The sequence below is a fragment of the Mercenaria mercenaria genome, chromosome 7, assembly GCF_021730395.1.
Source record: "Mercenaria mercenaria strain notata chromosome 7, MADL_Memer_1, whole genome shotgun sequence".
NCBI classification, from domain to species: Eukaryota; Metazoa; Mollusca; class Bivalvia; order Venerida; family Veneridae; genus Mercenaria; species Mercenaria mercenaria.
The window spans coordinates 34,006,821-34,021,403 of NC_069367.1; the positions used below are offsets into that span (position 1 = coordinate 34,006,821).

The 14,583-nt window shown below is 31.8% G+C and overlaps 1 protein-coding gene across 3 annotated transcripts in view; it reads left to right on the top strand.

Annotated features, from left to right (window-relative positions):
- Positions 1–14,583, top strand: part of LOC123554456 (A disintegrin and metalloproteinase with thrombospondin motifs 18-like) — a 120,002-nt gene that overhangs the window by 12,070 nt on the left and 93,349 nt on the right. The window contains exon 1 of one of the 3 annotated variants that reach the window (XM_045344622.2): positions 14,026–14,189. The exons of the other annotated variants lie outside the window; for them this stretch is intronic. Coding sequence (XP_045200557.2) covers positions 14,127–14,189 — 63 coding nt within the window. The 5' untranslated portion in view covers positions 14,026–14,126. Of the gene's footprint in view, positions 1–14,025; positions 14,190–14,583 lie in introns of those variants that run through there. 3 annotated transcript variants of the gene reach the window in all.

Here is a 14,583-nt window from a genome sequence, read left to right on the forward strand (position 1 = left end):
TGCTTGATGTTCCATATTTTATATATTGCATCCCCATAATACTTGCATACTGAATGTGCATGACTTAAGCCCTCTACAGACGGTAAGTTTTTGTTGTACAACACCAATTAAATTCAAGATGTACAGCCAAATATTACCGTGTGTACGATGCTATTCCTTGATTTCGTAAATCTTAAGTCTTGACTTACAGATTAGGACATGTTCTATTTCGTAAGTTTTGCCTTACGTACCACCCACGTTGACAAGCAACAAATTGGTAAATAATTAGTTGATAAGAGGCAAGTGAATGAAATTCCAGAAACATTTGCCCAAAAAATAAACACGAATCTTAATATAAAATGGCTTCTAATGCATAATAGAAAAAGGATGACACTGAAAAGTTAAATGATTTGAGCCGCGCCATGAGAAAACCAACATAGTGCGTTTCCGAGTCTGGTCCATGCTGTTCCCTAACGGTTTCTCTAATTGTAATAGAGTTTGAAAGCAAACATCATTGATCATGACCAGACTGCACGGATGCACAGGCTGGTCTTCATCCATGCTGGTCGCAAAGCCACTATGTTGGTTTTCTCATGGCGTGACTCATTTGTGTCATACGTAATCAAATTTATGGAACATAAAAAGGTGAATATTATTTTTATTATTAGTAGTTACATTTTTTTCAGTACCTGATGCACTATGTTTACTAGGTAAATCTCTGTGATTTTTATGAGAATGGAATACTGTCTGTATGTGAAAAATGTACAATTTCAAAATTGTACATCTTTGAGATAATTAGTGTTGTACAACAAAAACCTACCGTCTGTAGAGGGCTTTAAGTTCAGATAGTTTTAACGTTTTAAATGACTGAAATGTGAACCCGACTGAGGTACAATTATAATGCAACAACACATAAATAAGGATGAACATCTCGTTCATTATGTACAGACCGGTGGGCGGCACGGGTCTCTAGCAGACATTGAAAAGCAAATTGTAGCAGGTACATAGTATTTGAAGACACTGAAGTGACAAACAAAACTAAATTGCCTTTTTGTAAACCTGAGTCTGTCTGCGTTGTTATTTTCAGACACAGTATGGTACCATTATTTCGATCTATATACCTTAAAGAACACCAACGGATTTCCTCACAGCAAAAGAAATTATTTTGAAAGTATGTAACTTTTATGAAACACTGATTTGTCATTATAATTTATGACGCAAATTGGTTTGTGTGTATTTTAGATTTTAACATTAATTACTTTGTAAACATTGAAAATCAAAGATTTTTACATGAGAAGATCACCCTGGTTATAATATTTGGCATCTGTTTAAATATGTGTATCCTTTTGTTAGTTTTATTCGCTACTTTAATGTCTACAAACAGCCTGTACCTGTTTTTAGTTGAGTTGTTTGCATCTGCTATAACATTGACGTGTTTTGCACTGTATTTTAGTTTACTCTTTTTATTAACCGCATGATTAAATATTCCCTTGGATATGGCGTATTTCGAGTCCCTAAAATATTGTAAAACCGAATAGAACAACACCCACATGGAAGATACAGTTTATGTAATGGTTTAGGAAGACTAATTTGTGGTCCTTTTGTAAACAAAAGTTCTTCCATTAAAGTTGATATGTAACTTTGCCGCTTAAACTACCCCGCCCCACCCCCTCCAAAAAAACAACAAAACTTCAAACAAAAGTATAAAACATCAACTATCATAGCAAAGATTTTATGCTTTCTGCTTTCTTTGACAAAGTAAAGACGTATATAAATCAATCATGGACTCCTTTTACATAATGAGTTAGGTTTTGATTGTAATTCGTTAAAAGTTCGAAAGATGTACCAGGTTTGTATACAAATGGCATTTGAATCTTTTGGCTGCTTATGTACATACCAGCTACCGGCAGGGGTCTGTAGCAGACATTGACAAACAAACTGTAGCAAGTACATATTAATTAACGATATTAAAGAAACAAATAAAACTAAATTGACTTTTTTTTTCTTAATTTGATTTTGATTCACCAGCGGTGTTAAATTCAGACACAGTCTGGTACATTATTTCAGTCCCATTATCCCCTTAAAAACATGTTTCTTCTCAGAAACGTAAAATAGTTTGTTTTGAAGTATGATTATTCACTAAATTGGTTTGTATGTGTTTATATCTTCCGTTAGAAACTTTGTTTCAATTCAGTATCATCGATAGTGACATGATGGGATCATGCTGATATACATTAATTGTATATTTGGCATATGTATTGATATCATTTTAACACTGCGTGCATTTCAATCACCAAACAATATGCTGGATTAACTGTTTTTCGTCTGTAAATGATAACAAAATCAAAGAGATTTGTTTTGAAGGGCGTAACATTTAGTAGTTTGCCGGTTTTAATACTGTAGAACTGACAAGGCAGGTGCCATGATAATTAGACCCAAAAGACAAATCTATATATAGCAGATATACATCGTGAACAAAACTACAGTTAACACTACAATGAAGTACACCTACTTATTTCATGAAGAGTAATAGAATATTAAATAAAATAAAGTGCACGTTGAATTAAAACTCGAAAAAAAAATCTTTAGATCGACATAATCTTTTAATTTTCCGATTCATTACATTTTTCCATGTCACTCTGAATAACATTTAATGTTATACATCATTAACCTGATGTGAATTTAAATAAAATGCCCAAAGGTCAACATTAACATTTTGTTCATAGCAATTCTGCAGAGCAATCACCTTTAAACAGAGACAAGTTTTCTGATTAAAATGAGACCATTTGTACATAAAAATTATTATCATTTCTTCCTTGTGATGTTGTTGCATAAAGACGGCGCTGTTCAAATACTCCTTTTCAAACATGTCTCAGATCAAGTTATTTTCCGCAAAGGGTTTGTCTTGTATAAAGACAATACTGTCTTCTGCCAATTTTCTAAAGAATAAACACGATTTGGTACCAAAATACAATGTAACAGCGTGTACTGAAGAGCGGCTGGTTTGTTAAGTAGCAGACTGACTGGTACAAAGGATTGGTAGGTACTGAAGTAGGACATATTTGATGTGTTCTAACGGTGTCAAAGTTAACCACAGTGTGGAGTGTTGAATAAACATTGTTTCAATCTTCTTACTTACAAAATACATATTTCCTATAACAAATACCACGAAATGGTTTCATTTATGAACCTTAAGTTTGACGTTAGATACCCTGTTTGAATTCAATATCAGAGATATTTATTTGATAAGATCATGCTGATAAATAAACTAATTATATCTGACATCTAAGTAGATACATTTCGTGTTTGTTAATTTTATATTATTAGATTGTTTTCGATAAAGAAAAATATTACAATTGACATCGAAGAAGAATTTAGTGATGAGAATGCATCCGTGACATTGGAAAATTATGATACGTAAACTACGTTAACTGCAATACTACAATTCGTGTGATGGAATTTTATGTTAATTGTTCTATTTAATATAAACTTAATATTCTTGTAAAAAAGTTAAACGGTTTTAAATGGTTTCACGAGATGGGTCCATACTATTTTTGTATCAGTTTATCATGTAGACTAAAGAAAACAAAATAAAGTTATTCATCGGCGAAAGCATGATTATTCCCATGAGCACAATCGTTGGATCAACATTATGATCACTGAAAGTAAAGTGCTTCCATTTATCGATGCAAACATTTTGATAAATCAAAACGAGATATTGCATGTGCATTCTGTATTTTATGTAGGGCCCTAACATGTCTTTGCTAGATCAAAGACATATACATCCAAAATTCATCCAGGTTAGACATCAAGTATGTGTATTAAAGTTTTTATTATGATAAATGGGAATTTAGTCCTTTTTATTCCTCCTTTGTTTCCATAAGCTAGAACAATTCGTGATATGACTGAAAATACTTCTTAAAGTTTCTGTAAGGTATGAAATTGTTCTGGTACACAAGTTACAAACTGCTAGCATTGCACATTCCTACTTAGGCAGCGAGTTCGTAGAAGGCTTCCATTTTGCTTGCTGAAAGAAGGCTTACTTACTAAATGCAAGTCCAAGCCAATAAATGGAACATCTTTGATTCCAATCATGCTGGAAAGATGCAAATTGACATATACTGTATCGTTGTGTCCTAAAACCAACCACAACATTAAACGCGGTAGTTTCATTGGTCTTGTCTCGATCTTTTCCTGTCATTTAATATCAGAACACTATCTATATTAATTCAACAACCATGACTGCTTCCCAATCTCCTAAGATAACATCGCATTTCTTGGTTTATTATTTCTTATACGGAAGGATAAAATAAGGGTCGTTTAAATACTTACTTTAAATACAGTTTATTTAAACTGAGTAACATGAAGTGCATGTAATACATATCACGTTTCTTCTTATCCCTTATTCATAAAGCCTTTTTCAAAACTTGCGCGCATTCGTGACAGATTGAATGAAACCCGTGTTTCAGATAATGTTATCATAAATCAAAATGCAACAAAACAATCGAACACGTGTTTGTGAATTTGAAAAAGCTTTCTTATTAATTTGCAACAAATGACTCTGTATGCTGTAAGATAGGTTTGAATAAAATAATGATATAATAGTTTGATAGTAATTGAAATATGATTAAATTTTACGGGGCGTATTGAATAATGTATTGAAACTGCGTCGTATTTAATGAAATATGGACTTTATTTTATATAGTTAATTTTCCCCCTCGATGCTGATTTTGAATACATAAAAATATTTTCGTAAAGTTACATCATGCTTGAGCGGAACCTGTCATCTTGCGTAAAAATACTTATGCCTAATCAATCGAACGATGGAGAATATTCAAAAACTGGTTTACCAATGAAATTAATCCTAACCTGACTATGATACGCCAATCAAATGTTAATCACGAATTAGTCCCCAAACAACGCACAAAGCTATTATTCAGTAGAAATTATCTGGACCTCATTCAATATAGACTTATTCAGAATAGAAAAAAAACTTCCTTTTTAACGAATCACTTATGTTGAATGTTACAGAAATATTAACATCAAAAGTTTATGTCAGTTGCATTGAGAATTTTTCCTTTGCGAGTAATTGATATCAAAGCAAATATTTTTGTATTTCTAAAAACAACTCTAGACTACACTAGACCAGTATGGTTCACAGAACTTGCTTTCAGCCCAAGTTTTCCAATTTTTATTTATTCTTTTATATAAACTTCAGCTTTGTGATAAGCCATTTATGAATTTAACCTTATTTTTTCTTGTATTTTTTATTATTATTCTTTTGAATAAGAAATGTAGTCAGTGTTGGCATGTTTAAAGTGCGTGTAGAAAAAAGCAACAAGGACTGTATGACGTACATGTGTTTTTTAAACACATCCACGTATTGTTATACTCTCTTCACTTGTTTTATTGTAAGTATTAAGCTTTTTTGTATTGACACGACCAACTGTTGACGTTATCAAACAGGTGTTATTACCTTTGCCATATTCCTGTTCCACCTTTAAATCGGAATTTGAATTCAATCACTGTATATACTTTTATAACAGAAAGGATTTTGGACCATTAATAATAATGTCATCATTGGTTCGTCCTGAATATGGAAAACGTAGATATAAGAAAGAGATTGGGAACTATATGAATATATATTGAATATATATTGTTTTTGTTAGGTTTATCGTCACGCCGACCCTGTTACGGGTCATATGGCGACTTTCAAGCTTATACGCCCGGTGCGAGCGGGCACTTCGTTAGAGTTATCGATCTTCCGTAAGTCAGCTGGATAGTTTTGTCGCATGAAAGAATTCAACACTGTAAGCGAGTTGAATCTATAACTTATGGAAACCCTGGAGAGATATTTATTATTTATTATTTATAAATTTTTACTTATTTATTAGTTATAATTTATTGGTTATAATTTATCAGTTGTCGTATGTAACTGGCTGTATGCTCCCATGACATTCTAGTAGGAAATGGAGTAATGTAGACGATAAGCAGGACGACAAGCTGTTATAGCAGGTTTGCATGATCCTAACGGTTATGAATTTTAACTTATTATAATTTATAACTTAAAAATTATAACAAATAAGTAATAAATGTATTACAAACCCGCTGTAACAGCTTGTCATTCTGCTTACTCATCTTCTTTTCGTCTACGTCATATTTTTCTTTTTAAATAAACAAACTAGCATGTACCTCAAAAGTATTTTTATAAGACAGCTGTGATGTTTTCTGATAGTTTAAATGAAAATAAAAATAAAAATTTCGCATGGCAAAATTGTCCCAAATGTTTCCCATGGAAAACGCCATTCCCATGGCAGAATGGCTTTCCCATGGGAACATAGTATTGAATAGCAATATCTACAAAAATAATAAGACTTGAATAGTGAAAGTTGACGATTGATATATGGTAGGTATGGGCTTACATTCAATACCATTTCTAAGTTCAAAATATTTATAGAAGTACTAGGCGGTTTTGCCAAATATTGTCCGTGGCAAATTAAAAATGGCGGCATAAGAATATTCGAATTAACAAAACGCTATGTTAAAGATGAAGTTTATAGAATAAAATATCGAAAAGTATAGCGACACTGTCGGATATCGAAACACATCCACAAAATATGGATAATTACAATGGTTAACAATTACCTGTACTATCAAGTCTATCAACCACATCAATTGTACTGAATAACAGACCGTTCCATTATTATAAGTACAAAAACATCGCTGATCTCGAAACTGAACTATATCAGCGGATTTAAAACTTTAATGCTATCTCGCGTATGGATCTAAAGATATTACTCATCGACTAATTAATCATAAATATAAAAATATAGATCTAAACAAGGTTATATAATTAGAGATGTTTATTGAACAATTTAAGTAAATCAATGTGGCATTGTACAACCAAGACTATTGTATATAAAGTGGGGTTTGTTTTTGTTGTTTTTTATATCATTAGTAGCATTGTTTGCACTGTTTAAAATTCGCGACTTGAAGCTTGTTTTAATTGGTATATTGTTTCGAAACCACATGCAAAGTCATAAAATGTGTATGTTCTAGTCTCCTGTAAATCTTTATAGATTGGTCATGTATATGTTGTCTTAATGTTTTTTATATTGTAAATGTCAATGTTTGTTTTATACATGAATGAGACTTAAATAAACTAATAAACTAAACTCAGACATAATGCTGATATCGGCGACCGTTCTGAATTAGCGAATATTACATGATTTAAACTTTTGAGTAAATTTAAACCTTTGAGTAAAGGTTTATTCCTGAATCGTAACCAAAATACAGTAAAACAGCAAAAATGTTTGAAGCTTTTTATGTCATTAGATTAAAGCTATCAAAGTCATTCATTGTATTTTAGATGACAAAATGTGATATGAAGGTTTTATTTGAAATTGCATTGAATTTAATGTTAAACAAGTCGATCTACATAGTGAATGAGATTAGAACTCCACTTGACTGACTATTGCGATGTGTAGTTTTTTTGTCTTCCAAATAAGTTACGATATTTAAATTTGGTATCTTCCAAATCTGTTACCATGCATCAGTTGCTATCTCCAAAGTCTGTTGCGATGCTTAGTTGTTGTTATTTTTGTCTTTCAAATTTGTTGCGATGCATAATTTTATTGTCGTTCAAGTCTGCTGCAATGCTTAATATGTTATCTTCCAAATCTATTGCGATTTGTTTTTTGTCGTTTCCCAAATCTATTGCGATTTGTTTTTTGTCGTTTCCCAAATCTGTTGCGATGCTTTGTTGTCTTCAATTTTTTAAATTCTATTCGGAAGGCAATTACATTGCCAAGTTTAACAGGTATTATTTGTTTTAGGTAACTATACAAAATGTATATGGACAAATGCCAATCATTTTATCTGTCAAAACGCAAAAATAAATCAATCACTCAATGATAATTGCAGGGGGATTAAACAGTGCTAATTACTAATTGTTTAAACAGACTATAGATCACCAGCATACACTGATAATGTTGGATTTTATCTCAGTTGATGATGGAAATGGTAATACTATATGCGATATTTTATGTAAACATTCAGGTATTTTTTTTTTATCTCGGTTTACATCAATAGCCATTGTAGTCTGATCTTCTTGTCTGCATGTTCGTCCATTATTGTACTAACCTAGGGTCATAGGTTCAGTTCTTATTAAATTCTTTGTATGCTAATATAACCATGTAAAACATGAGTGATACAATATTTTCTGATAAATAGGAAACAAGTTCCACAGATGCACTCTTAACTACGCGTTATTGATATTATACTAAACATCATGCAGTCTAGCCAAAAGTTATATAAAAGTTACTCTTATTGGATGGCTTGCGGGTCAAGAACGAAATTCGAGAACCGGCGATTTGTATAAAGAGTCTTGTATAAACTTTCATATATGCCACTGTTTGGGACGTGAGAGGTTCTCACTGTCCATTACCTCTCAGGGGGAAAAATGCAACACTTGCGTAATTTCTAAATTATTGTCGTTATTTAGATGGATTTTAATGATTTACGTGTGACGTTCAATAATACATTACATTTAAGGTACTGGACCCCTAATAGCAATGTTTAAAAAATGGCATTTGCTTGGTATATTCTTAAAGTTGACCAAGTTTCGCACTGTGTTGCAAATTTTAAACAACTTTTACCGTGCCGTTTTTAGTAAATTTTGTATAATTTATGGTATTTCCTCGAGCTCAAGTAGAGACAAATTTCAATGTGATGGCCACTATCTAAAACGTTTGCAGAGAATTCATTACAGCATTAATTTTGATAAAAGAAATATCAAACTATTCTTAAACAATTATAAAACACAAAATAAAACTGCAACTATCATTTTTTCTAGGGTTCCTCAAGTAAACAGAGTTAATGAGACAGAATTCTAACTCCAACATTGAAAAATTAAGGTCGAATCCTGTGGGTCTGTTTTGAATTTTGCTTACTTCATTTAAAAATAACCTTAGGGCAAAAGTAAAACCTACCTGCATTTCTTCCACAATATATAATCTAAAGAATGAAGGCAAAATAGAGAACTTTTACCACATGTAACTCAGTATTTTTAAAGATGTCTAACTCTACCCCTCCTGATTCAGAGGTAAATTCACTTTGAACAGCAAGAAATCGCTTATAAAATGAATTTTTTCCACTTTTGTACAATACATCCATAATAAGTCTTGAAAGAAGAAAAAACTTACTAGAAAAAAGGAAAATATGGAGAAAAAAAATTTGGTCGCAGTGGGGCTTGAACCAACGCACCCCAGAAAATTGCAGTCAAAGTAGGTTTATGGTAGGAATTGAAAAAAAGAGGACTCTATTACGGGTCCAATACCTTAAGAACGAGACACGTAAATAGTCCAAGTAAATAATTTTTTTATGTATTCATTGTTTGTTAATGTCAAGTTTGTCTCAATTTTTTAAAAATAAATTGCTAACCTTTGATTAATTTAAAATGTTAAAGTAAATATATATAGATGTTTACTTCACAACCCAAGATAACGGTTATGACTGCTTTACAAATATTTAATTACGGACAAATATTTAATTATGGACCGGAAAACAGTAAAGCTTAATACAATAACGAGTTTGTTTCACTGTTACCTGTGACATAATACTGGTAAATACCCAAGTCACACATACGGCGCGGATAGCTACGTCTAGCTACGGATAGAAACGTAGTTATCCGTATCGATTCGTACCTGAGGCGTATCTAAAAGTAGTATTCCGTATCAATCCGTACCAATCCGTACGGCTCAGGTACGGATCGATACGGATTACTTCGTTTCTATCCGTGGCTAGACGTAGCTATCCGCGCCGTATGTGTGACTGGGGTATAAGTAGAAACGTTTTAGAATATAAATGTAAGTAAAAGATCTATATTCTTTGTCAGATGGTGCCTAATGTGTTGCCGAACTATAATTGCGTTACTAGCTTTGCCTCGTGTAAAAGAAAATTTTGTGGCTTCGTGTGGAACATATTCGTTTCTGATGATGATACGGAAAAATACGTTATATTCATCAGAATGTTGCAAAATTAAGCATACTATTTCAATTCTATTTCAATATATTATCACCTTGCTTTAATCAGATAACTATTTTAGAGCTTTTTCAACACGTAATGAGTATAACCGCGTACGTAGTTATCATCACAACAGCACTTAGAAAAGGAAAGTGATTATATGTATAGGTCAAATACCAAATATGCATTATGCTTTACCAGGCTGACGTTGTGCAATGTATTGATAATAATCTGAGCCGTGCCATGAGAAAACCAACATAGTGGGTTTGCGACCAGCATGGATCAAGACCAGCCTGCGCATCCGCGCAGTCTGGTCAGGATCCATGCTGTTCGCTAACGGTTTCTCTAATAACAACAGTCTTTGAAAGCGAACAGCATGGATCCTGACGTGCAGTCTGGTCTGGATCCATGCTGGTCGCAAACCCACTATGTTAGTTTTCTCATGGCACGGCTCATATATTTTTAAACAGTTTTCACAAGTACCTGATTATTATACGAGATATGCTGATATTCCATATTCTATATACATGTATTGCAATCTCATATATTGGTGTACGAATGTGCAAGACTAAGTGTTTTAATGTTTAATGTACTTCTTTAAAAGAATGAAATATGAACCCGGCTTAGGTCCAAATAGAATGAAACAACATATAAATAAGGATTAAAAAACATATCGATGATTATGTACAGACAAGTGTCCGGCACGGGTCTCTACCAGACATTGAAAAGCAAACTGTAGCAGGTACATAGTATTTAAAGACACTGAAGTAACAAACAAAAATAAATTGCTTTTAGTAAATCTGATGTTAAAATTCAGGCACAATGTGGTACAATTATTTCGATCTATATACCTTTAAGAACACCTACGGACTTTCGCACAGCACCAGAAATTAGTTTGGAAGCAAGTAAATTTTATATAATACTGATTTGTAATTATGACAGATGTCGTAAATTGGTTTGTATGTATTTTAGGTTTTAACGCTAAATACTTAGTAAATATTCAAGATCAGAAATATTTAAAAACATAACATCACAGGAAAACATCACATTGAATGGTACAGTATAAATGTGTGTATTATTTGCTACTCCTGTGTCTTACAGAAACAAGTTACCTCTTACTATACCATTGACATGTTTTGTCTTTTTTCTAAATCCCTTTTAAAAAGTCGCTTAATAGTAATTCGCCTTTGTCTATGTGGCGTAATTTTGCTCGCAATTATTTTTAAAACCTTGTAGAACAGCTCCCAAAAGGAATATACAGTTTGTTTCTTGGTTTAGGGAGGCCGTTTTGGTCATTTCTTCTAATGTAGTTGATATTACTTTTTTAGAAGTATAAAATTAGTTATGTTCTGTAACGGGTGTTCCAAATATGTAATTTAAATTTGACGTTTGATATTTTCTTAAAATTCCATTACAGATATTGATATGATAAAATTACGCAGATAAATCAAAACTATTATCTGACATTATCTGACGTCTGTATAGATATCATTCAATTTTTTCAAGTTTAGATTTATGATGCAAATTTCATTTGATAAGTATAATGCCATATAGGCTCTTGCAAAGTTATTTAAATAGTGACAATGAAATTGTATTTACTGTTGCTTTGTTAAAAGATTAACATAAGATATACAGAGCCTTTGAGAGACCCTACTTTAAGAGCGGTTTATTCCAGCATTTCACTGGCACCCATTTACTGTTTGGTCGACTGGTGCATCCATGAAAATAATGCACTGCCAAAGAAAACCGCGTAATAGGAGTAGCTAGAATTCAAGCTCGGAGCCTTCATCTCCGTAGGAAAGCATCTCAGCCCTTCCGACTATCGCGTCCAATTCTTTAAACATAAACATAAACTCTGCCGCTGTGGAAATACCAAAAAGGTACGACTAAAGGTTTTTTAAGGTCTTGCCCTCATTAGCGACAATACTTCATCTATTGGTATTATCATAATAACAATGATGTCATGGTATATCATTTTCTATATCTCTTATGAAAATATTTTTATTGCATGATATATTAATTATTTCATGGTAATAACACTTCACATCATGACACTATCTTGCAGCAAAGAATACATTTTGTACTTATTTTAAATGCCTTTAATTCAAACTGAATAGAATTCAGTACTACATGCCACGTTCCGTCACGCCCCTTTTTCATGATTGTAATGTTTGCAAACAGACAGCTGTGACGAAATGAAAGAAACTCAAGTTGATAATATTGTATCTTTATCCTAAATCAAAATACAACATAACAAACAAACGTTCTGATGAGAATAAGTAATTACTTTCCTATCAATTTATAACAAATAACTCTGCAGGTAGATTTTTTTCTAACAAAAACATAATATAATAGTTCAGTTATGACTGTTATATTTCATGACAGTGAATATTGAATATTGTATTGTAAATATTTCGTCTTTGAAGATATGTGCACAATATTTTATATAGGTAATTTTCTCGGTCAGTGCTCCCTTTTGAGTTCGAACGAATTACTGCATAAGATTATATAATAGTCGAACTGACCCCGTCCTCTTGAATAAAAGAAAGAACCAATGTCTGATAAATCGAACAAAAATGAATATTACAAAAATAAATGCTAATTTTCAAAATCATACTTCATTTGACATGAGAATGCAAACTTTTGTATCACAAATCGGACATTGCGAAACATTTCAAATTAGATTAATTACAAAGCTGAAAAAGCAATGTGAAGAAACAGGAAAATATGACAGAATCAACTAGCTGCCACTGATATGACATCTATTGTTCCTATCTATAAGTTTTATCCTTAGTTTAAAATAGTTTCAAATTAATCCTGTTTATAGATTCACATCTTCTCTGTATGAAAGTAAATTCATTTTCACAATTACTATAGTGTTACCTGTTTAATTCTGATTTCCATACGCCAAACGCCTTCTATTTTTTTTTCAAGATATTTTTGTTATTTTTATATTTTCATTTTTATTCATATGTCTGTTATTTAATTTTCTTGTTAGTTCACTCTTTGTTTATGTGTACAGGTAAAGCATATTTGTTAGAATATTTTTGTAGGTTTAGTTCCTAGTACCTCAGTGTCACTGCAGATACAAATGATTACAGACATTTCAGCTATGCAATATGATGACTTAACGAATGTCATAGATTCGACTGTTGCTATTATATGACTATAGGCTTTTCAGTTAGTACGTAATATGATGTAATCTGATTAAAGGAACTACATATCATATACCTGGTAAATATTTTCAAAAATGAAACTGATTTTGTCATTTTCATTTCCCTATGATTTTATAAAGCGTCGTTAACAAGCATCTTTAAGTGCAAACATACTTAATCTGACAAGTCAACAGATGTGTTTGTATATATTACAATAACATAGCAAAACAAATTAACTAATATGAAAGTATAATATATAAAACTCAAAACGTTTAATCATGGACTTTTGTGATGTGCAATATGATACATATTTCTACTTATTAAATTAAATGATAGTTGCATGTATTTAAATTGGAGGAGTGGCCTGCTTGAAAGATTTATCGATGTGATTGGATTAAAAAAAATAGTGCAGGACATTACTATTAATGCGTGTAGTGTAATAAAAACTACAAAATAGGCTTACAGTTTTAAAGTACTGGCTCATTTAACTCAAAAAAAATTTATTTCCATATAAATCGCCACATTTGTAACCCATATATCATCGTTGTAATTGGATTAAAAAGCAGTTCAGATCATATCATTACTAGTGATCATGATGTTTGCAGTATGATAAATGCTACAAAATACGTTTACAATTCTAAAGTACCGGCTCATTTAACTCAAACGATAAGACATTATTGTCGCCACATTTGTAACCTCTGTATCATATTGCTTTTTACGTTAATTTTTGATGTATCGCTTTTGTATCACTGAACTTGCAAGCTGCCTAGTAGAAGCAGACATAGGAAAGTGAGATAATCACATGTGGTGTTAAGTGTGGGTTAAAATTAACATTTATTGTGGTTCAGTGTAATAGTTCTTCATTTTTATCAAATAAGAATAATATAAAAATAATTTTATATTGTCAATAATCAAAACAGCAAAGGAAACCTCCGGAAAAAAAAACAAGGAGAACATTAACGAAGGGAGATGGGATGCTGGAACGTGACATACATTTACACAATTGTTCTTTTATGTGGCGTGGTCTTACAGGTAAAATGTACAGTTTTCTCTTGTTTGATTTAGTATTCTTAGTCTCGTGGCTAAAATGCTTACTGTTATTTTTATTTCTTAGAAGTAATATTGCAGTATGTGTTTTTCATGCAATGTAACATATTGGTACATATTATGCAATGTGAAAAATGGATATTTCCCTAGTGGGTTTCACTGAGGAATTGACAGATGTGTATATTATATACACTCAAAAAAGAAAATTATTTTATTCTTTACGATGTAATTTATACCGTAAATATATTATTTAATGCAGATTCATCTTAGGCTTTTACAAACAATGTACAAGTTCGTCTCAACATTTAACTACATAACGATTGTCTCATAATTTTAAGCGTTGTTTTCACATTCTTTGATATTTTTTTTTTCGAAAAGA